At 41.7% G+C, this 24002-nt stretch overlaps 1 protein-coding gene and 1 long non-coding RNA gene across 4 annotated transcripts in view; both read right to left on the bottom strand.

The window, feature by feature from the left end:
* TMCC3 (transmembrane and coiled-coil domain family 3) overlaps window positions 1–1241 on the bottom strand; it is a 235154-nt gene extending 233913 nt beyond the window's left edge. The window contains exon 1 of one of the 2 annotated variants that reach the window (XM_032493618.1): window positions 1140–1241. In XM_032493618.1, coding sequence (XP_032349509.1) covers window positions 1140–1148 — 9 coding nt within the window. In that variant the 5' untranslated portion in view covers window positions 1149–1241. Of the gene's footprint in view, window positions 1–152; window positions 270–1139 lie in introns of those variants that run through there. The other variant, XM_032493621.1, reaches the window with a different exon arrangement.
* A 6904-nt stretch (window positions 1242–8145) lies between these two features.
* LOC116667722 lies at window positions 8146–23632 on the bottom strand. Of its 2 annotated transcripts, XR_004324739.1 has the most exons (4): window positions 23502–23632; window positions 21546–22321; window positions 19100–19149; window positions 8146–13700 (listed from the first exon to the last, which is right to left on the bottom strand). It is a non-coding gene; the product is annotated as an uncharacterized LOC116667722 (long non-coding RNA). The 2 variants fall into 2 exon arrangements; XR_004324740.1 differs by lacking the exon at window positions 19100–19149.
* Window positions 23633–24002: the final 370 nt, after the last annotated feature.

Below are 24002 nucleotides of genomic sequence, written 5' to 3'. Positions count from 1 at the left end.
GAGCTCTGGGGAAATGTCATGGGTATCTGCTTGGATCTCCTTTAAGTTTCCTCCACTCCTCCTTTTACCCTAAAAGTGCCGAGATCCTGTATTTGATTAAAGTAACCTCCGTCCCAAATGTTAAAATCCAAGTGGTATACTGGGACCAGTACCTCAGAAAATCACCAGCACTTTGGTGTCAATCAGCTCGCCCAGACAGGTAAGGTCATACTGCAGAGAACCTGTGCGCTGGCTCTCTGGAGCTGACAAGCATCACCAATCTCCAGCTGTTCCTTGACGTGGAATAAAACCTGCAGTTCAGCCGAAAGATTGGAGTTTTTCTACCAAGAGCTCTGGCTGGAGGAGGAAGAGTGTGCGCAGGGTACTCACACCTGCCGTTTGGGAAGCAGCGGCAGCGGAGGGCGCCCCAGCCCTAGCGCACGTGTTGGGAGCCGGCCTTCTAGACTCCGCGCGGGTTCAGGTCCTTGGCAGCGCCTGGCTCGATCGCACCGAGGGAATGACTCCAGTTTCCACTCCCCCGTGCCTTCCAAAAGCCGAAAGCCAGAGCATTTCTGGAGGCGAGGGGTGAGGACCACCTCCCGGGAACAGACACACAAGGCGCCCCGCATTGTCACCCACCCGAATCCGGCTGGGGCCCGCCCCTCCCGGGGGTGTGCGCGGAGGGTGGGGGGGAACCCGACCGGTGCCCGCCGGCAAAGTTTGCGAAGCTCCGAGGAAGGAGCGAGGCGCCGAGCTCAGAACGCGGCGGCGAGCCGAGCGGGCGTGAGGGGAGCCGCGGAAGAGGCTCCCTCAAAACCGGAGGAGCGGGGTGCAGGGAATAGCCCACCTCTGCCCTGGGGAGGCGCGGGCAGAGAGCCTCGACGTGTCTGCGCCGCCGCAGGTGCCCGATAAACCCGGTGCCCTCAGGCAAGGAGAGACCCCCGCCCCTCCGTGTCCTTCGACCCATCGTCCCAGGGGCGCCCTCTGCCCCCGCCCAGGCTAAGGCCGCGGCCCTGCGAGACCCGCCGTGTCCCCAGCCCTTCCCGCCGGGCTTCCTCACGAGGCCCTCCCGTCGTCGCCGGCGGCCCCGAGCTCGGCGGGAGGGACGCGCTCTCACGCTCGCCGGCCCCTTCGCGCCACCGGGGCGACAGCGCACTCACCCTCCTCATGGTGCCGGGACCGTCCGGGCTAGGTTCGGCGGCGCCGGCGCGAGGCTGCAGGACGGGTGCGACGCGCGGTCCGCCAGGGAGTGCCGCGCTGTCCTCCCCCCCCTGCCCCCGCACATGCGTGCGCCGCGCGGCTGGCGAGCGGGCTGGCGGGCAGCGGCCTCCGCTGGGGCGGGGCGGGGCCGGGCTGGGGCGCGCGGACCTCCAGGTGCCGGGGTCGGCCCCCAGCGTGCGGGGATTGGGGCCCTCGTCCCCCGTGGCGGCATCCCCACCTTCCCGGGCCGCTTAGCCCCTCTCCTCCTCCTCAAGGTCCTGCCCCACCCGGAGAGGAGCCACCCCGTCACTGGGCCCGAGAAGGTTGGAGTTGAACGTGGGGGCCCGACCCTGCAGGGAATCCAGTTTGAGTAGCAAGAGGGGATTGGTGAGAACTGAGGTGGGAACTCTCCCCTCTTTGAAAGCACTTCTATTCTCCCCATTGGATGGGAGGATGGCCCGCTAGTGTCCCATCCTACTCTAGTTTCTGCACTTGTCTTTTGGAAGTCCTGAACATTTGTAAATCTTTTAGGGGGAGAGGTGGGGTTGAGAAGTAAGGGTGAGAAACAGCAGATCAATCAGGGGCTGAAGGAAAGAACCTCATAGAACCGAAATGGTCTAGTTATATCCAGAGTAAGGAGCTCAGCAGGGGGAGGGGTCTGTATCCCCATTACTGAGGAACCCACAGGTCTTCCTCACAAAACCCAGCCTGTGAAGCTTCCTCTTCACAAAGGCCTCCCAACCCCCACCCCCACTTCTCCAAACAGCAGGGAAAGCAATCCTCAAATGCTAATGCTGCTGGGAAAAGGATGAGGGAGTCAGGATACAGTTCTTCTGATCATGAAAACACTACATCCTGAGCCAAGGAACGCAGGCTCCTCAAGAACAAAAGTAGGATGGAACAATGTGTGAGGGTCCTCGGGACTAAACCTGGCCTTTCTCTATTCGGCTTCTACTGCTGAACAAAGTATATTAAATAGCACAGAATTCAAGGTAGTCCAAATTCAGTGTAGAAAGAAATACCCCTTGTTTACCAAAAGATCCTTTGAAAAACATAAAAGGACCATTGTGTTTTCAAACCAGTCTGACAGGTAAGCAGGCAGACAGCAGTGGGAACGCAAAGGCTTTTGCTGGGTAAACACTTGTGAGAATGTTTCAGCTTTTACATTGCCTGGCTGCCAATTACTCTGGCAGATCACTGCTTACCACTGTCAAAGAAATACTGTTATAATCTTCTAACATTGATAGAGTGTCAGAAGTACTATAGAGACCAAATGCTAAAAAAGTACTTTTATGATCAAATGAATACTTTGCCTGGATTTCTCTTCGGTACCTACCAGCACAGATAAGAGGGGTGACTGATGTATTAGGAGAAAAAGTAAAGGAAGGAATTAATGAAATCTGCTAACCCCCCACCCCCTTTTTACTTTAATTTATGATCTGCATACAGTGGGTTTTTTTGCTCCCTTGACTTGAATCTCTTCAGATTGGTCATCGATGTTTTGCCTTTGGGGACATAACAATTGTAGTAAGTTTACTTCCTTACGTACCACGGACCTTACCTATGTTACCACTTTCAATCCGCACAACCCTGTGAAGTGAGTGCTATGATTTCATGGTTTTTCAGAATGAGCTACTAAGGCTCAGACAGGGTAAGTTGTTTGCCAAAGGTCACACAGCTTGTTAGTGGCATAGTCAGGATTTGGACTCAAACTCCAGGGCCCACCCACTTAATCCCCATCCTTTACTGCCTTCCTGTGCTCTGTTTCATATAAAAGGTATAGCAGTGAAAAATGTTACTCAAAGTGAAAACAGGAGCTCTTGTCATAGATCAAATTAGTTGCTTCCTATCTCTGGCCCTTGGCTTCCTCATCAGTAAGATGAAAATGTAGACTAAATAGATGTGTTAAGGACCTGCCCAGAAGTAAGGTTCTAGTTTTAGAGTATTACCATGTGAGTATTTTGTGGGAAATTGTAACTTGGAGGTACAGAGTTAGTCAGTTCATTGGTTTGTATATCTCACCACAGCCCCACGGGTTTTACACTGCTTATACTGCTCTCTACAACACTACCTCTCTCTCCTCCTGCTAATGAATGTTCTTTCCTTTGTGAACACACTATCTAATCCAACTCATGTTATTTGCTTACTAAACTTGAATAAGACCCCTGATGTGAGGGAGGAAGTTGCAGTTAAGTAATTGTCAGGGTGATCTTCAAGCATTAGTTAGCCTGAATAATTTTTAAACTCCCTGCAGAAGCCAACACAATTTTTCAGCTGTATCAAATAAATGACAACACATCAGATGCTAACAGAACATAGTCTTTACTGCTCATCTACAGAAATCCCCACGTTTCCAATACTATCATTAACTTAAAGAACCAATTTAAAACGTGGAGCTAGATTGAATCAGATTTTCTTCTTTTACAGGGGAGGGTGAAGAGGAGGGTCTTTATTTCTTTGATATGTTTAAAGCATCTTTATGGTGTGTTAGTGGTAAGAGTTACAGCTCTAGTTCATATTATCACACCTCCATCAGCCTTCTAAATTCAGATATATTACATTTATTTCTTGAAAACCACCGAGTATTTGAGAACATAGTGTATTTCCTTTTCCTTTTCTCTTTTTTCTTAATTGTGTAACAACATCTCCACCAGTCACAGTGATATTTAGCCCTCTTGATCTTCAGGCTGGAGGTCAACTTAGCTTCTTTCATTAGTTATCAACGTAGATAGGCATTTGACATAAAATTAGGCAGCAATGAACCAGCTTACAATTTCACATGAATAGTAAAAAAGAAATGAATAATTTCCTACTTTTTGTAGATAAGAAATGTTACCAGTTAGCATAACTTCTTACCAGTTTGTCATTCTCCATTTCGAAATGCATTAGTAATGGGATATTGTTTTTCTTTGCCATGTTCTTAAGTTAGAATTCTTCAGAAGGCATCTATTAAATACCAACTATGAAGGACATATGTTATTGGTTGAATCAATCCATATTTCCCTGAAACAGATCAAGAATAATTTCAAGGAAAAGAAATGGTCACAACTACGTATCTTGAGTTCCTCATATGCCCCAGGCACTATGACAAGCCATTTTACATGTATCAATCTGTCTCATTCTCACCAAACCCTACCAAATAGTTGTCATTATATCCATGGGATAGATTAGGAAACAAAAGTTTAATGAGATTAAGCACTCTTCATAGGTTGCATGTCTAATAAACAGTGAAGCTCTAACCCAAATCTGTCTAACTCCAGAGCCTATGAGATTAACCAATGGCAGGCAGATGGATGCTAATGGATCACAGACTCCTCTCTCTGGAACTTCTTCAAAGCAGTGGAAACGTGAGCTAAGAATTTTATATCTAGTAAAACTGACTTTCAAGTATTTATACCAGAATAGAATGGAGTTAACTAAAAAAGGGTTCTTGAAGAAAATGAGTCCTTATCTTAAGAAAAAGTACAAGATTTGAATTAAAAGAGTGAAGAATATTCTTGATAGGGAACAGCAGAATAATCAACATGGAGGTGGTAACAGTGAAAAGATCAGATCTTCTAGGGACTCCTGGGGCACATGACTGGGGAGTTATGCCTGACACCAGTTAATAAGAGGCTAGGGATGCTTGTCAGAGTACCATTATACACATTTCCTCCATTTTTAATCGCATTATCACAGTCATTCAAAAATATTGATTTATTTTGCTGTAGAGGGTCTGCGTGGTTGCTATGCCATTGTTTTTCTTCTTGCTCTTGTCAAGGCCTCTTCTCTGAGCCACAATCTTGGGATGGACACTCCAGTAATCTTTTTTTTTTTTTTTTTTTTTTTTGGTGGCCAGAAGATGCAGGGGTGGGTAGCTGTTGACAGATGAATTTGATTCTGCTCTCCTCTCTGAGGTTCTGTGCAGGATTTATTCCCTAACAGATATTTTAAAAAAACAAAATTCACCTGCACTCTCACCCTGATACTATTTACATATTTCCATATCCCTTCCTAGTCTCTGTCAAAATGCATATCTGCTTACAATCTGTTTACATGGCTATCTCTTCTTTAAAGAAGACTCCTTTAAAGAAGGCTCCTTAAAGAAGGGACTGTCTTAATAACTCTTATGTCTCTAAAGCCTATCACAAAGTAGGCTTATAAAATAGGTGCTCAATACATGTTTAAAAAATGAATGAATGATTCTTAAAAAAAAATATTGCAGCCTTCTATTTTTCATCAACAAAAGGTTTTTCATGTATATTTTTACATGGCCTTAATAATTACCTTTATTGCTCCTTAATATGCACATCTCATTGATATATTATCATTTAACCATCCCTTTATGTTGCCATTTGAGTTGTTTCTAATCTTTCGAAATTCCTTGTGTACTTTATTAAGTAGGGACATGACTTGATAAAGACAAAGATTTGGAGGAAGATAATGTGAGTATGGTTGGCCAAATGGTTCAGAGGTAGGGAAGACAGGAGACATCTCAGTCACATAGAATGGATCTGATGAGGTAAATAAGGCCAGGGTTAAGACGGCAGTTGCGGAAATGGAAAGGGAAAACCAGTTTCTACATCTACTGCTAAAGCTGGAAAGATGTAATCATGGATTTACCCCCTGTTTGGGGCGAAATATATGACAAATAGGGGGGATATTGTCCTATGATGAAGAGCATTGTTTTAGCACCACGGACAGCTCCTGGGCTGTCAGGCAGGGGCTCTGGGTGGTATGGGACCATTATTGCTGTCAGTGATGGCTCCTTTTAATAAAAAGCAATAAATAGTATTTATTGAGCATGTGCTCAATGAAAGCTTTACATGAATTAACCTATTTAATTCTCACAAGGAAACAGGCACAGAAAGGTCCCCCAAAGTCACACAGATAGCAAGTAAGGCAGAGCTAATTTCTGAACTCAAGTAGTCTGGCTCCAAAACCCATTACACCATAATATAAGTTAAGAAGTTTAGACATTTTCCCTAAAAGCTTGAGAAACCATCAAAGAGTTCCAAACAAGCTGTAACAAGATAAAATCTGGATCTTAGAAAAAGCATTCTAAGATTTTCCAATACCTAATATAATGAACAAAAACTAGCTCAGAGAGAGGGCAACACATTCATCCTAAATAAGATAGAAATGGCAAAGAGACTACATCAACTATATAACAGTTACCAAAAAGATCTGACTGGAGATGCCCTTATTAAACAAGAGTGAGATGAAAAGAAATTACATGGCAACCATGTAAATTGGGGTAGAGTAAAAAAAGGGAGCACTGGGGAGGAAGTGAACTATGAAGAAACCAGTCGGGAAGAAAACATAATGCCAAGATAAAGGAGATCCCCAGGGAGACCTGTGCACTAGAAAGACCTTAATAAGAAAATGAATCTGAGAAAATAAGACCCCAAAATCAAGACGATAAAATGACAGAGGGAGAGTAAAGACAGTTCAGAGCTAAGGAAATGAATCAAGAACTGAAACAATACTGTTATATATCTAATACATAAATTAGAAGTGCCAAATAACAGGAAAGACATGATTGAAAATTGAATTAATGGCATGGAGAAAAAGCTTGAGATAATTATGGCAAATACAAAGGGAAAACGCAGAGGGAGTAAAGCAATTAGGGAGAAGATTATTAAGAGAACCAAGATAATCAAACATAAGGATAACTGGTGTCCCTAATTGGTGTAGAGAATCCAATCAACGCAAAAAAATACGCATTCAGAAACACAATATAGAAACATTTTTCCTAAAATGAAGGAAGAACTGAATCTGCAGAGGAAATTTTCCACTGTATGCTGGAAAACCAACCAACAAGCAAACAAACAAAACACCCATAAGTACTTCTTGAAAAAAAAATCCAACCAATCAGGACTAGGAAATGAATTAAAAAAAAAAAGAATTCAGGAACAGAAGACACCAAGGCAAGAGGTAAAAGTACTGAAGAAAGGCAGGGAAGGTGTTTACATAAGAACTAAGACAAAGAACTGATGGAATTCTAGCTGTGGAACAAAATGTAGGTGCTATGAGTCCTGACAAATTAAAAATAATAGAAAGATTTTACAAATCAGGAAGTGGGAGAAGGCAAGAAGGAGGAAGTAAAATACTAATTACCTCATCTTTGACCTGTAGAGAACCAACTACAATCACCTAGAAGGGAAACATAAATCAAGAGAAATATTGTAACTTCAACTTTAATTATTTCCTAAACTTCAACTTCTTAATGATTTCCTAACTTTTTTAACTTCAGGAATGTCTTATAAAAACACTTCTCCCATGGTGGGGAAAAAATTATCTGAATTATTACTTCAGTTTAATTTTAGTTTTTTCTTCTGTAAACGTAAAACAAATTCGGTTCTTCAATTAAAATAACTCTGGCAAATAATCACAAAATTCCCTCTCTCACCTTCTAACTTTATATAAAATAAAAGAGACTTCTTGAATTATGTTACATTTTTCTAGATGGAGAGATGGTTTCCAGTTTCATAGAGATATAATTGACATATAACACTGTATTAGTTTAAGATGTGCAACATATTGATTTGACACATACATACATTACACATGATTTTCACAATAAGTTTAGTTACCATCCATCACCTCACATAGTTACAACGGCAGGATTACTTTCTTTTCTGGGTGGTGAGATTTTGAGGAATGTGCTGCTTTTCTTTTTTGAACTTTCTATATTGCCTGAAATTTTTGGCAAGGAATGGATATTTTTATTTAAAAATAATTACCTCTTTATCATAAATGATTATGGCTGCTCTATATGATTTGACATGGAAAGATTTCCATCATACATCTTGCTGAGTGAAAAGTCTGGTTTCAAAATTGCCTTTGCAGTATATTGTCATTTAGGTAAAACCTACATAACATTCATGCTTATATATGCATTAGAAAGTCTGGAAAGACAAACACCAAAATGATAACAGTATTTATCTCTGAAGTTGGGGTAGAGAATTAAGGGAAGAGCTTATAATTTCAGCATCATTTTTAAAAACCTTTTTATTTAAAAATGAAACACAGATACAAACACAAACAAAAGACAAATATGTGGCTTTTTAAGTTACTAAGGTGAACACCCTTGGAACCACTATTCAAGTCAACAAATAGAACTTTGTCAGTCACCCAGAAACTCCTCTGGTGCCCTGTTTCCTTTCCTCCCCACAAAAATCAGTATCATCCTGACTTTTAAAGTTTGAATTTCTTTACATTTCTGTATGATTTTATCACTCAAGTACACATGTATTTAAAAATAATTTGATACATTGTCTCTTTTAATCTGCAGATTCCCCCTCCATTCTTTTCTTTTCCTGTCTTGGTTGAAGAACCCTGGGTATTTGTCTTGAGTTTCCCACAGTCTGGATTTTGCTGCTTGCACAGTTACGTCGCACTTCAATTTGTTCTCTGTCCTCTGCGTTTCCTACGGAATGGCAGCTGGATTCAGAATGTATGGCAAGACTACAGGTGCTGTTGCGCTTGTATCAAGAGGCATCTCGTGTCTGGCTGTCTCTCTTTGGGTGATGTTAGCAGCTATTGAACAACACCTCAATTCATTGACTTTTTAAAGATTGCAAAATAAACATTTCTACATGCCTCAATAAAAATAACAGCTATAAAAAAGATTTCTAATTCTGCATTTCTTTCTCACTCATTAATTAAAATGCTTTTATATAGAGATAATTTCCCCCATTGGTTACCCAGTGTTATAGTTTATACAGAAAAGACAAGATAAATACTTGATTCTCTTTCTTTCTTTACCAGTTTTCAAGATAATGAATTGATACCCTATCATTTTCTGAAAGTAATAAATTATTTTTAATATTTCTATGAATTTATGGGTTAAACCTATTTGGTGCATTTTAATCAACTGCAATGATTATCCTGTCTGAAAGCTCAAATTGTCTCATCTTCAGCTAATAAGAGCCTCTTCAAATCAGCTTCTGAGGGGTTTTTTTTGCCATGTCCCTACAAGTGTTTGCTACCTTCCTCACTATCAAGTATGACAAAATGTTCCAGGTTCATCTGGTATATTGTCTGTCCCAGATAGGAATCAGCTATTTCTCTGAGAATTAAACGTTTCTCCAAGAAGCCCTAATTTAATTTAGTGGTAAATTGTATTTCAAGACCACAATATTAGTACTAAGCATGCTCTATGTTTTTGCCTTGGTCACAAATTTAGACCTCTGGATGTGTATGATTCATATATAGTCTTACAGCCTTAGCTCTGTCTTCTGAAGAGGCCTACATTCTGTACATAGTCTATAGACTACAGGCTATATATATGTAAGTCATATGGACTAAAAACTAGACAGACAAGACAGACAGACAGACAAATTATTTCCAGTTTAAATTTGTGTAGTTTTTACTTAACCTCTTTTGTTATATCCACAGTTTTCTTTCTTCCAAATGAAAATCCTGGTTCCTAAGAACACAGGGGATGATAGAATTAGAATATCCTATATTTACCTATTTACTTTATCCCCAGACTGTCTCAGAGTAGCAATGCTGATACTACTAAACACTATTACTGAAAACACTGAAGGACATTTTCACATTTACTTTCCCTGTTCTGCCCCCTCATTTTTCAATAGTTGTGCCTTATCTACATTTTCTGATCATACAGCCATTACATGCTGTGCTCTCCTCCTTTTAACACCCATTTTATCTTAATTTAAAAACAGCCGTACTTTCAACTCTCACCACCAGTCTCTTATCTGAAGTTTGTTCTCCAATAGAATCCTCTGAAAAGGTTCATGGAACAATATTCCCTGAGTTCTTGAATGTTGATAATAGTTTGCCTACTAATGACAGCTGTCAGGTAAAACACTTACATACCTGACAGTCAGTTTTACTGTACATGGTTCACATTTTCCTACCTTGAGTGTCTTAAATTAGTTAAATATGTGATTCTGTTTTCTTCTGGGGTAAACTGTTGCTTTCATAAAGTCTGACACTAATAAGATAATTTTCTTTTCCTGTTTTGCTTAGATGCTCAAATGATTTTTTCTTCTTTAAAAGACAGTGAATTTTCCAGAATGTATCTAAGTATTGGTAGTTTTGGTATCATATTCTCATGTGCAGCATGTTCTTTTCATGTGTACTTTTGAATTTTTTTTTAATTTTGGGGAAATTTTCTTGAATTATAATTTTATCATGTGTTCTGTTCCTTTCCTTTAGTTTTTGTCTTCAGGGATTCCTATTGTCTACATGGTGGATCTTATTTTTCTATCTTCAGTATTTGTTACTTTCTCCTGAAATTTTTGTTTCTTTCTTAATTTGTTAAAGAAATATCATTCTTTCCACATTCTGTTTTCCTTAAGGGCCCATCTGTTGATTTATTTGTTTTTAGTTTAGTCTTCATTTCTAAAGTTTCTTTCTTTATTTCTTCCTAATTCTTTCCTAAGTTCGATCATCTCATTAAAATTTTTTTTCTAATTTGACTTGTGCTCATATCTTCTATGACTTTCTTAATATCTTCTAGCTGGCTTTTAAATAGAAGGTTATAGTTTTGATCTGTTCTGTGCACATGTATTTCTGGTGTGATTCCACTGTCTAGATAGATGTTCTGTGGTGCACACCTTTTTTTCTTAAAACAACTTTGTGTGGGATTTGAACTTCATACTTTTTATTACTTATTTTTTTATGGAAAATTAGCTTTCCTGAAATTTTAGGAAGAAGTGTGGCCCGAAGTAGCTCTAGTAACTTCATGGAACTCCCTTTTCTGATGGTCTAATGAGGATCTAAAAAACATGGCAGCTTGCTCTGAGATTTCTTGGATCTCTTTCCTTCCCCCACTTACCTCTGGCTTTTTTCCCTTCTCTATTGTCTCCTTCCACGGTTTCTTCTCAAGCCAGTATCCTATCCTGAAAAGGGTCCCTGGCTGGTCAGTTGTGAGAGTCTGTAACAGGCTGCTTCTGCTCCTTCCATTTTTACTGGAAACTCTCCTGCTCTTGGCGTTGGCGGGCTCTTCCCAGTTACAGCTGCTGTTCTCAAATGAGCCTGCCCTGCGTTCAGTGCGTGCCTGTTGACTGTTCTGGGATTCTCCCGCTCTCCATCCCATCATACGCCCCACTGATTCCCTCTGCTTTCTCTGCACAGATGTTGATATCATGCATGTATTTGGGGACTCGGGGAATATCTTGTCACCCAGTTTTATTGTAAATGTGTTCACGGGTTTTTGGTTTTGCCATCTAGTTGCTCTATCTGTCTGTATTTGGCAATTCAGAGAAATTACAAAAACTATGCCGCAGCTACCAACTTCCCAGCTCATCTAATTTTACTATATTTTTACAACAGCTATGTTTATCAGAGGAAAAAAGCAATGATATTTCCATTTGGGAAAGGAAAAAAAGATAAGTCTGGCTGCATTGTACTGCATGGCTTTGGGGCTTTGGGGGAATTAAACAGATATGATCAGCTGGTATGCACAAGTACAGCTGTACCTTTGTTAAAATATTTAAATACTTCCATTTCAACTAGTAAGTACCACTGCCCCAACCCGAGGTTCTCCCTTGAATGTCCCTTCCCTGGATCTGTGGAGTCAACGTCTATCATAGGCAGGGTCCTTCAGGATCCTGTTCCAGCTCAATGGCTCACTGGTCGGTGCCCCTGTGCACTGTTGGTTAAATAGTCATTGCATATTACCTCTGGACAGATTACACAGGATTTTGAGATTGACAATATGTGAGAGACAATATGAGAGAGAGGATGACAAAGGTGTGTGCCTTCCTGAATGGGCCTCAGTTGAAAAGTTCAACCAGTATTTCTTAAGCATTTCCTCTAAGCATTGCTGGGCACTGTGCTACGCCATGAGGGTACAAAGACAATGAGACAAAGTTTGTGCCACTGAGGAGCCCACAATGTAGTGTAACCTGCTTCTGGGGCCTCTGGGAGGATACCAATGTTGTCATATTGGGCTACAGAGCTCAGTCTCTGAGCAGAAGTGAGAGCAGAGAGAAAAGTACAGACACAATGACAAAGCTCTTACTTAAGCCATCACTTTAACAAGCTCAAATCTCTCCACTTTTGGAACAGCGACTACCATGAAAGGCCGGGCAGCTAATTAAAACACATGGTAAATAAACCAGGCAAGGAACAGTCTGTCCTTGTACACAGCGAATCAAGCGGTCTTCTTAGACACAAAGCCTGTATCCTTATCTATAGAGTGAATCAGTTATTTTAACAGTTCATGTTCTGTGTCCTAATTGGATTAGCAAAGCTTACTGTGAATACTGAGGAAAAAAAGATCTGGAATAAAAGCATGCTGGAAGCATAGTTTGTCTAAACAGTAACAACAACATTTTCTCCTAAGAAAGATTTTTACCCTCAGGAATGCAGCAGTTGAGAAGACACTTTAATTTTTGTTTGCCCAGTTACTGGAAGCACAAAGATTTGGAGGGCAAAAAATTAAATAGGACAAGCTACTGTCAGAGACCAAAAAACACCATGAGGGGAAATAGATTATCTGACACCTTTATTCTCCTAAAGTCAATAAATTCCAATTGATCACATGTATTAAACAAATACATATTTAGTACCTACTGTGTGTCAAGTGTCGTTCCTTTTATTACCAAATTCCACTTACCATTAGGGAAGTTAATATGCAGGAACCACTGGTGTAAGGCCCAGCCTTCCTTCCGTAGAAGAGGTATAGAAATGCAGTGTTTCCCACAGTGGAGGTAATACTTAAACAGGAACCAGATATATATTGTGATCAGGACATTACTGTTTATACCTTCAGTTAGGCCTTCTGAGAGAATGAACACAGTCATAGAAGTTTGATTAGTCTGTAGGAATTTATGGTGCATTTGGGAACCCCCTGCCTCAGATCCTGTTTGTGAAGTGGAAGAATCAGACCCTGTAAATTATCACCTGACAAAATGAGAATGTTACATTGGCAACTGCTATCATTAACTTCTAGTAATACAGTGGTTTGCAAGATAGGAAGGGGACATACCAAAAATCTTGGTGGGGAGGCAGAGGGAAATAAAAGGAACATTTTCTAATTATACATTCTCTCTTAGTAAGAGATTTTTATATGGAAATGGTTGTGAGAGGCTTTGGGGTCAGAATGCTAAAATTCAAACCCTGGCTCTAACACTCATTACTTGTGTGACTCTGGATAAATTATGTAGCCACTATATGGCTCAGTTTTTGCATCTGTAAAATGAGAACGATGTCATTAATGGTATCTGTTCATTCAGCTGTTTTGAGAATTAAATGAATTAACATCTCTAAAGCACTTAGAAAAGTGCCTCCCTCCTGGATCCCAGTCTGTTGTGTCTTGTTGACCCAAGTGGACCATCCTAGGAAGTGCCCCAAACCTTAGACCATGGTAGAATCAAGCAGAGGAAGAAATCTGGGGGGCCATCTGCTCTTATCCATTCTGGAATCCTCTCTCTGAAATCTTGGTCAAGTCATCTGGCCCCTACCTGAAATACTGAAAAAACCTGTTCCATCTCTGAGCATTTGAAAGTTCTCCTTTGCATTGAGCTGGAGTCTGTTTCACCGTTTCCTCTGGCTGTCGCTGTCTGTTGGAATCAGAGATAACAAGGTTATTAATATTCCTTTAAATACTGGAGGACAGCAAATGGCATACAATTAAACACACAGGCTCTACAGGCAGACTGCATGGGTTGAATCTCGGCCTCCCTACTTATTGGTTGTGCGAACCTGGACAGCTTAATCTTCTATGCTGCAGATTCCTCATTTGCAAAATGGGCCTACTAATGCCACCAATTTTACCAATTTCTTAAATTTCAAGATCGATTTTATTACAGCCAAAACAGTGGAATTAAATGTACATGATAAACACACACACACACACACACACACACATTTTAAGTTATAGGGAATATAGTTTATTTTGGCAGAGAGTGTTAAACAAAATTAAAGTTGCATACATTATTAACATAACTCAACATCCTTAATTTGATGTAAGTGTGATACGTTTCTTGCATTCCTGATTTCTGCTAAATCACCATAACCTAAACTGCTTTATAAAACTGACATGCTGAAATTTAATTTTACTGTTTTTGTTTATGCTCTGATTGGGTTGTTGTGAGGACTGGATAAATATATTTAAGGAACCTGTTGCACAAGATTCAATTAGTATCATCGATGTCATCAAACATACATGGTACCTAAGACTCAATGAACGTCATCAGTAAGTTGATATCCGTGATGCTGTTGATATCCCTCTCGGGCACTTGTTTCTCCAGGGTAAACATCCCAGTTTCCTTCATTTTTCCTGTTACGATTCCCAATACCCTCTCAGCCCTCTCCTCTGAGTGAGCTCCAGTTGCTGGTATTCCTCTCCAGGGTTCCACCTCCGTTATTTCTCTTTAACTGTATCCTCAGTATGGAGCTACAGACTCTGGTGGGTTCTGGTCCACAAAGAGCCATCCTATCCCTAGTTTGGTTGTTTGTTCATCCACTGATTCATTCACAAATGATTTTAAGTGTCTATATTTTAATAAATGGATCCAAAGAGAGAAATGGCTTTTTTTCAGTGAGCATATCATGCTATTGACTCACACTGAATTCACACTGGACTAGACCAAGGGTTGGTAAACTTTTTTGTAAAGAGCTAAATGGTAAATATTTCCTACTTTGTAACCAATATGGTCTCTTTTGCAACTACTCAACTCTGCTGTTGTAGCATGAAAGTAGCCACAAAAACAAGCAATAGCTGAATTTGGCTGATGAGCTATAGCTTACCAAATTCTGAATGAAAACATATAACATAAATAAGTCTTTTAAAACATATGATCCAGAAATTCCAGTTCTGGGTATCTATCCAAAGAAAATAAAATTACTATCTCAAAAAGATATCTGTACCCCATGCTCACTGCAGCATTATTTACAATTGCCAAGATATGGAAACAACCTACATGTCCATCGATGGATGAATGTATAAAGATAATGTGGTATACACACACACACACACACACACACACACAGTTGTGTTGCTAAGAGAGTAAATCTTAGAAGTTCTCAACAGAAGGAAAAAAAAATCATAACTATGTATGGTGATGGGTTTTGTGAGCACCAATAAACACATTGTGGTGTTCATGTCACAATATATACACAAATCATTATGTTGTACACCTAAAATTAGTACAACGTTATGTCAATAACATCTCAATAAAAAATAATTTTAAAATGTCTTTTCCCCACCTCTCACCCCCTGCCCAAGCTTGTGCAGCTGGTTGCTTTGTTGTTGCTTTCTTTTGTTTTTTAACACACATGCAAGGCCTTTCATTGACCTCCACTCTGCTTTATTTTGTTGGACTTGGCTCATCCTACATCCTGCCAAGATCTGTCTGAGCCCTGATTTTGCCACTGTCCAAAGTAATCACTATCTGTCTTAACTTTATAACATCTGCCAATAGTAAATGTGCCTTTGATATATTCATCCAAGTAAGTGGTTAAAATTTTGAACTGGAAAGATCTGGGGACAGAGCCTTGAAGCATGCAATAAGCCACCTATCTCCTTGTTAACTCTGCTGTGTCCTCCAGAATTAAGCCTGGCCTCACCTTGCAGGAAATTATTCTTACAACTTGCCTCCCTTTCCAAGCCTTCCTGCCCAGGCTGAGGAGGATGTCTGTATTAGTCAGCTTTCTCTAGAGAAACAGAGCCAAAAGGATATCTATTAATCAATAAATCAATTGATCAAGATTTAGTATAAGGAACTGGTTCTCATGATAATGAAGACTGAGAAGTCCAAGATCTGCAGTGAACAAGCTTGAGACCCAGGGAAGCCCATGGTACAGTTCCACTCTGGATCCAAAGGCCTGAAAACCAAGAAAGCCAATGACGTCAGTTCCAGTCCAAGTCTAAAGGCACAAGGAAATGGATGTCCAGCTCAAAGACAGTCAGGTAGAGAGAGAATTCTTTCTTACTCAGCCTTTTATTCTATTCAGGCCTTCAACAGATTGAATTGGATAAAGCTCACTCATAGTGGGGAAGGTCATCTACTTTACTCAGTCTACCCATCCCAATGATAATCTCATCCAGAAACACTCTTACAGACACTCCCAGAATAATGCTTAACCAAACATCTGGGTTCCCCATGGCCCAGTCAAGTGAATACATGAAATTAACCATCATGATGCCCTTTGAATTTGGCCCATAATACCCTACATACATCTCTGCCATAGCACTAGGACTGCTCTGTAATTGTGTCTCCTCAACTAGACTATGTGCTCCATCCTAGGGCATGGCCCAGAGTCAATGCTCAACGACTGTTGGCCAAATGAATGAATGAATGAATGTGTGGCTTTGTGTATGTGTCTTCCTTAGCTTCTTCCCTTCATCAAAAATTACTTCTCTTATTATCCTCCTATGAAGACCAGTTAAATTCCTGGAATTTGATAAACTATTTTGAGATATGGTATAAGTAAGAGATAATAGCTCAATGTACCATTTCTTCCAGGATTGCTGGAGAGGTGATATTTTAAGAAGGGTGTCTAATGTCCTTATTGGAAAGGTCTAAGTAATATGGCAATTTCAGACACCCTGGAAGAAATATTTTTGTAAAAGGATGCAAATGCTTTGTTATCCTCCCCAAATCATACCATGTTACCTTTTCCTTATTATGCCTTTGTATAAGAAAAGCCTAGACACAGGTTCTTTGATGAATACACATAAATGTTTATAGGCTGCAAATAATATTAGTAAATACCATCTGGGGCCCATAGAGTTCTTTCAGACTTGTCCCCAGAGAGTCTGTAACAAAGCAACTCATAGCCTCACTTTGAAACCAATATCATGCCGTTCAATTATCAGAAAATTGCCTGTCTTGAATTTAGTCTCATCTTGAGAATAGACAACAATAAATAAAGATAAAGCTGCTATTATGTTGTTGTTATTGATAATAAATTATTGAAAATTATTGAGTAACTCATTTACACTGGTTATGGGGCAGATCAATCCTTTATCCTGAAAGACTTAGAGCAACCTGATTCCTCTTTAGTTAGACATTTGATAAAGCACTTCCTTTGTCACTAACAGTTGAAAACTGAGAATTAAAACCTGGGATTTGTTTCCCGAACATAGCTCTCTCACCTTTAAATCAGAGTAAGGGTTGCAAATGGGACCAAATCTAGCTGGCAGAAATGTACGTTACCTTCCTTCCTGCCTTCCCTCCTCCCTCCTTTCCTTTCCTTTCCTTTCCTTTCGGTTATAAAGTTTGACTCTCTTTTAGCAGAGCATGCACTCCCCAACCTCAGCAGGGCTCCCTCCATTCCCTATGCCCCACACCAGGTAAATATGCATTAAATCACCTTCCGGGCCCCTGAGGCATTTGAGGTTTAGACCCCTGCATTTGGGACATTGAGCAATTTGCAAAAGGGAGGGATAATTATAATAGTTATTGTTTTAGAGCATTTCCTATGGACAGGCATTGTGCTGTATGCACTTTCCATATATCCTACAGCTTTATGAGGCTAATGAGCCCATAAAGTTTAACCAGCCCAGGGCCACAGAGCTGGGGGCAGGCCTGGTACCCAGACGGGCCTCTTCAAAGTAAGTCACCACTACAGTCTATGAAAATAGAACTTCAGATACTATTGTGAAGCAGTCACATCTGATCCTCTTCATTCTTAAAAATTTAAGGAAATACAGAGGCTTTAATCCAGCAGCAAACAGAAGGGAGAAGAATATGCTACCCTCAAATAGTCCACTTTGGCAAACTGACTATTCTGAATTAGTTACTTGAGAAACAGCCTGTATAAGAGGGGCACACTGAACTTGCTTTGTCCCACTGAAAGCAGAGGACAAATCCACCTGAAAGGTACACTCCCTGTTCCAGGAGAACAGAAGGTATTTTTATCACCAGAAATGGGGAATTTAGGACTGAGAAGGCTATATAAACAAACTTTGTTAGGTCTTCATTAATTTGATCCAAACCCCTTTGTCTTGTCAATTCTTCATAAATTTACTGTTTCTTTGTCTAAAAAGTGTCAAAGTTGCCAGCTTTGGTCACGTCTTTGAGTCTCATACTTTCACGGGATTCCCTGTACATAGAGAATTAAGCTTGTTTTCCTCCTGTTAATCTGTCATATTAATTTCATTATTAGGCCAGTCAAAGATCCTAGCGGGGAAGAAGGGGACATTTTCCTGCCCGTACAAAACTATGACAGCATCTGAAATCCAAAGCCCAGAAAAAGGAATAAGCAGACAAGCCCCAGAACAAAAACTGTAAACACTCCTAGATTTGAAAAGGAAAGCCTAAAAAACCTGGGGATGAAAGTCTTCCTGAGGATATTGTTAAAGTAACTGATCACATGTGCATGTGTATGTGTACTATATTTTATTTTGTTAAATATGCTTTTATAACACCATCTCCCATGTGTAAAACCTTATTTCTCTGGGGACAGTGCAGGCAGAGCACTAGAGCTGATCATTAGTAACTGTGTCTTCAGAACCAGGACGAGACAGAGGAAGGGACAGCAGAAAACTGCCTGCCTCTGAAAAACTCCAGACTAGTCAACCCCCAGTGGCAACAGGGTAAAATACTGAGGCACAGTCCCCTGCCCTCCTGGAGCTTAGAATCTAGAGGCAATGCCAATTCTTTCCTCTTGAATCCTATTTACCCAGAACTTCAAATATTTCTGGCAATCATTTTCAAGCATAAAATGTTTGTGAAACAGGGATGGATTGTACCTTCTAGAAGTATCTTGATCCCAGGAGGCTATGGACTGAGTTGTGTCTGTCCCAAATTCACATGTTGAAGTTCTAACCCCATGTGACTGTCCTGGACATAGGATCTTTAAGGAAGATTAAGGTTAAGTGAGGTTGTAAGCCGCCCTTATAAGAAGAGGAAGAGATACTGGAGGTCTCTCTCCATGCGCACGCATTGAGAAAAGGCCGCCTGGACATGCAGCAAGGAGGCAGCCTTCTGCAAGGCAGGAAAAGGGTTCTCACCAGAACTCGCCCACGCTGGCACCCAGATCTCAGACTTCCAGCCTCCAGAACTGTAAGAAAAGCAATCACTGTTTAAGCCACCCGGCCTGTAGTATTTTTTTACGGCAGCTCTAGCCACCTAACACAGTCGCACACGTGATACTGCCGTGTTTAGAGTGATGAGGGGTACAATAGCAGCAATATTAAAATGGCATCACTCAGATGCTCCTCATCAGTTTAAGGGCTCGCTGGGCATCTGTTACTCTGCCTGCTCTGCTTCCCTGACTTCCTTCGGGGAGCTCCTCATCTCCAGTCCACAGCGTTCACGCGGAGCTGTCAGTCACAATTTACTGCCCTACCCTGGCCATGGGCTTGCTCATTGTGCCCGATCACCCTGACAATGCTGATTATAACTGGTCCAGCAGTCGGCCACCTCAGAGACAGGACTTATCAGAGCCCTTCTCCGCATTTATAGCCATGCATTACTAAGCATGTACATTTAATACACATTGAGAAAATGTGCTGTTTCTGCCAGTCTTGCTGAGCTGGGGTCATAAAGACTTGGCTGAATGCAGGAAGCCTGACTGTAATGGGAGAGAACGAGGCTGACACACGGAGGAGAGCATGGAAGAGAGTGAATGTTATGTAGATGCCTGATTCCAGCCATGTCTCACGCCTGCTCCTGGCTCCCCAGTTAGATAAACCAGCGTATTTCTTCCCTTTTAGCTTAAGTTAGCTTGAGTTTGATTTCTGTCACTTGCACCCAAGAATCTTGATTTATACCAGCTGCTCATGAGCCCCTGTGATTTAGCCAGAACCCAGGCTCAGAGTTGCCTTCATCCTCCAACACGGGCTGTGCTGCTGCTCTTCTCTTCAGAACACGGGAAGGGCAGGGTTTCTTCTCACCGAACTTCCCTCGGCCCTGACCTACACTTTCCCTCCCCTCCCCTCCAGGCCTTCCCAGCCAAGAAACCCTCAGTTTTCTTATCTTTAAAATGGAAAGAGTTACCTGTAAAAATACTAAATCACTATGCTCTACACCTGAAATTAATATAATATTGTAAGTCAATTATACTTCAATTTTTAAAAATGGGAAGAGTTGCTGTGAAATAATTTCATAAAGTATCTAGCATATTGTTTGCCAGTAGTAGGTACGTGGCGATGTCAGTTCATATTATGGAAAATTCTCTACATGGTGCTGAGGACTCCCCTAGGCTGCCATGTAGCAATCTTTTCTTTTTCTCATGAAAAGTAGAAGTAAGGAACCGAGTTCAATATCTATTGTTTTTACAATAAGATCTTAGTCCCCTCCCAGAGAAAGGCTGCCCATTTGCAACAAGGGAGGAGAACATATGTACATCAATGTGCTGCTTAAAATTACACTTTGTTTAGAAATCAGTCTTCCTTACTTTTCTTCAGTTCAAGAATGAGAAGAAATCTTTCCTTCAGTGTTTGAAGAGGAGGGCTGGAATTAAATGTCAAGATGGGTGCTTAATTTCTGCTCTGAGGAAACTAACAGAGAGGTTAGCAAGCCTGCCTTCCCAGGCACGGTCACTGGGACAGGCCTGCAAAGGCTTGGTTGGCTCCTGGGCAACTCCTCTGCTGTCTCCATCACCACCAAACGGGAGATACCACCCTTAGACGGAGGAGAGTTTGGAAAACTGAAGAAGCCCACGTTCAGGCTGCAAACAGGAGCAGTCGGGCTGTTACCTGGATGGTGCATCTGATATGATAGCAGGTAAGGGAGGTGCAAAACCCTTCGGACTGGTCTTAGCTTCCTGGGATCCTGCAATTTCCATTATTTGAGATAAAAAAAGAACTAAAGTACAAACTGCCTCACAGAGAAGCTTCTGTTATCAGTCACACCTTGCTAAACAACCAACCAGAGCAGGGCCATGCCTACACATTCTTGACAAACCATTAAACCATCACACTCAGTGGGCCAGCCTCAGCCAGGGCCCTAGCAGGCTTCCCTGCCACGCTCAGAGTTCTGAGTCATATCGCCTCGCAGGGAAAGCATTCCATCACCCCTGAGAGCAACATCACCCCATCTCGGCCTGGTGTGGACTTTCACTTCCCCTCTCCTCCGGCCCCATCAGCTATGGGAAACCGGCAGGCACTACGTGTACCAGACACTTGTGTGCACTTATCTGGTTCAGTCCCCACCCTGTGAGGTGGGTACCTATCCCCCTTCTATAGAGGAAGAAACAAGGCTTAGAAATACTCAGGAACCAGTTGGTAAGTGGAAGAACTTGCAAGTTTATGTGACTACAACACCCACGTTCTTCCCCACGGCAAGAAGTAGTTTCCACATATTTAAAACTCTCATTCTTAAGGCCTGCGATGAGGGGAATGGGCTGGCACACCCCCAATTAGCTTCACCGGCTTCATCTTTCTAATAATCTTCATTTCCTTCACTCTTAAACAGAAAGCTGTCCTATCAGCACCACTCAAAATATTTACTCACCCGAGAGAGAAGAGGCTGTTCTCCAGTGTTCCCTCAATCAGCCTCAAGTGAGCCTGGCACGTGGCTCCTCAGTCACTGCACACTGCCTTCCTTTGCATCTGTTCATTCACTGAGCGGGTCAGGACTCTTTCTGCAACGCCCTGCTGTCCTCAGGGTGGCCTGCAGCCCCCCTCATTATTCCTCAGTCCACCGGGCCAGGGACCAAAGCAGATGATCCAGCTCTAGGGCTGGAGACCTCTTCTGGTTTCCCCTCTCAGAGACCAGTTAGTCACCTGCCGTGGTCCACACGTCTTGCTCTTCCACACAAATGACACCCAGGTGCACGGTTCATCACGGCACTTCTTGAGAAACCTCTGGCTGACAAAGTTTTAAAAAGTTTTCAAACAACCATCACGTGTGCTTCCATTCAGTAGCTGGAACCAACCTGGGAGGATAGGATGCGGGGCGATGTGTGTTGTCCTGTGATTGCTGATTCCAGACATTCCAGATGTCACTCCAGATACGGCAGCAGGGTGGGCATCGCTGGTGGGGTGTCTGCTGCTTTGTTGGTTTAGGGCCCTTGCTCACCCCACGTCCATTTTCATTCATCAGTAACTGGAGACAGCTGTCTACCAGGGTGGTTTTTTTTTTGTTTGTTTGTTTGTTTGTTTGTTTGAAATGGTGTTTAATGTCATTTTATTTTCCTAACATGTCAGGTGGATAGCCAAGGAAATTTCTCCCAAGAGTCCTTGGAGGTTGTTTTGAGCTGAAATCACACCACCATGGTCGGCTGAGTCCTAAATGAAAAATAGTGCTCTACATCAAATTAATAATTTAGGGGAGAAAATGTACAAACCACAGTGGCATGTCCACCAGCATGATCTCCAGCTTTAGACACAAAGGGATGACAGAGAGGCCAGAGTCAGTTAGGGAGCTGAAATCCTGGAGACAGAGAGAATGAATAATGGTAACTGGGTCTCTGTTCATCAACTGTGGCAGATCTGAAGGCAGGAAGAAGAGAAGGGAGGAGGGATGACATTTTTAAATGGATTCATTTTGTGAGAGGACCGCTAGGTGAAAAGCAGTGGGTCAGAGCTTATTAGAAACTACAGCTGATGCCTTAAGAAAAAAAAAATAAGACACTGGAGAGGAAGAGTGATGATGAGAGAGAAAGCAACTTGACAAAAGCAGTTTATAAAACTAAATGTACAATATTGTCCAATTTTTGAAAACTACGAGAGAGAGACAGACACTATGCATGTGTGTCAGGGTTCTTAAGACTGATTTTGCAATAGAATGTTCTGGAATTCAAAAAAAAAATACAGATTCATTGTCCCTACCCGAGGGGTTCTAATTTTTTAGCCTGGTTTGGAGCCTAGGTGTCTGTATTTTAAAAAGCTTCCCAGGTTGCTCTGATGCCGTGTCAGCATTGAGAACAACTAGTACATGCAGAGAAAAAAAGACCAGAGATAGCTTTATGGAGTATTTTTGATTTAATTTTTTCCTGTAGTTTTTCTGGATTTTTATAAATTGTCCTATGAACATGCATTACATCTACCACCAGAAAAGGTTATTAATAGAAATTAGAACTGAACTTATTAGGAAAAACCGTCCCAGGCAACAACAAAAAATAATAGTAATGACTACTGCAGGGCTTTATGAAGGGCTTCCTGAGAGCCAGACATGGCTTTATTAATGTTGTCACTTTGTCCTTACAGTAACCGTGTGACCGGTGTACTAGTAGTTCAGCCGTTTTATTGGCAAGGAAAGCAGAGGCTCAAGAGATTCCAGCTCAGACAGCGAGAGCGGACAGACACAGCATGAGCCCACAGACAGCTCCTCAAGAACCCAAGGCTTGCCTTCCACGCCACACTGGCCCAGGTGGAAGAAGTCCTGTGTGGTCCAAACACCCACCTGGGCAACCAAGGGCTCCCCTCCAATCCCACCATCACAAGCCCTCTGGATCCTGGGCCTCACCTGTGCCTGCTTTGTGCTTCCCAGAGTCATGGGGAGTTTCCTCTCTGCATTCTCATCAGTGTGCTATTTCTTCCAGAAATTTCCCAGAGTTTGCTACTCTCCTGAAAGGATAACTCTGTCACCATGCAAGCTAGAGAGAGGGAAAAAGAGAGGAGAAACTGAACACCACAGGATATTGGCTGGCTATTAAGACACATTATAAGAATCCTTTTTTTTAAAAGTCTTAATTGGTTTTTTGATTGGAGTGAAGAATGAAGTTCTCTGAAGGGCCCCAGGCCATTATACATGAGGCTACGGATGTGAAGTTGAACAGGGCTTTCCCCTGGGGAGAGGACAGAGTGCTCATTGGACTATTTCCCCATTTCACAGATGGTTGTGCCAAGTCATTAAGAAACTTTCTGAAAGGGGAAAAAAAATGAGGCCGATGCCCCAGCCAGAACCAAAGGTCTTTTCTAGTCTACAAGTGGTTTGTAGATTTTAAAGATTTAAAAAAATCAGCAG

This window comes from Camelus ferus, chromosome 12 (genome assembly GCF_009834535.1).
Source record: "Camelus ferus isolate YT-003-E chromosome 12, BCGSAC_Cfer_1.0, whole genome shotgun sequence".
NCBI lineage: Eukaryota > Metazoa > Chordata > Mammalia > Artiodactyla > Camelidae > Camelus > Camelus ferus.
The sequence above is the reverse complement of the archived record's forward strand: the minus strand, read 5'-3'. Positions and strand labels throughout refer to the sequence as shown.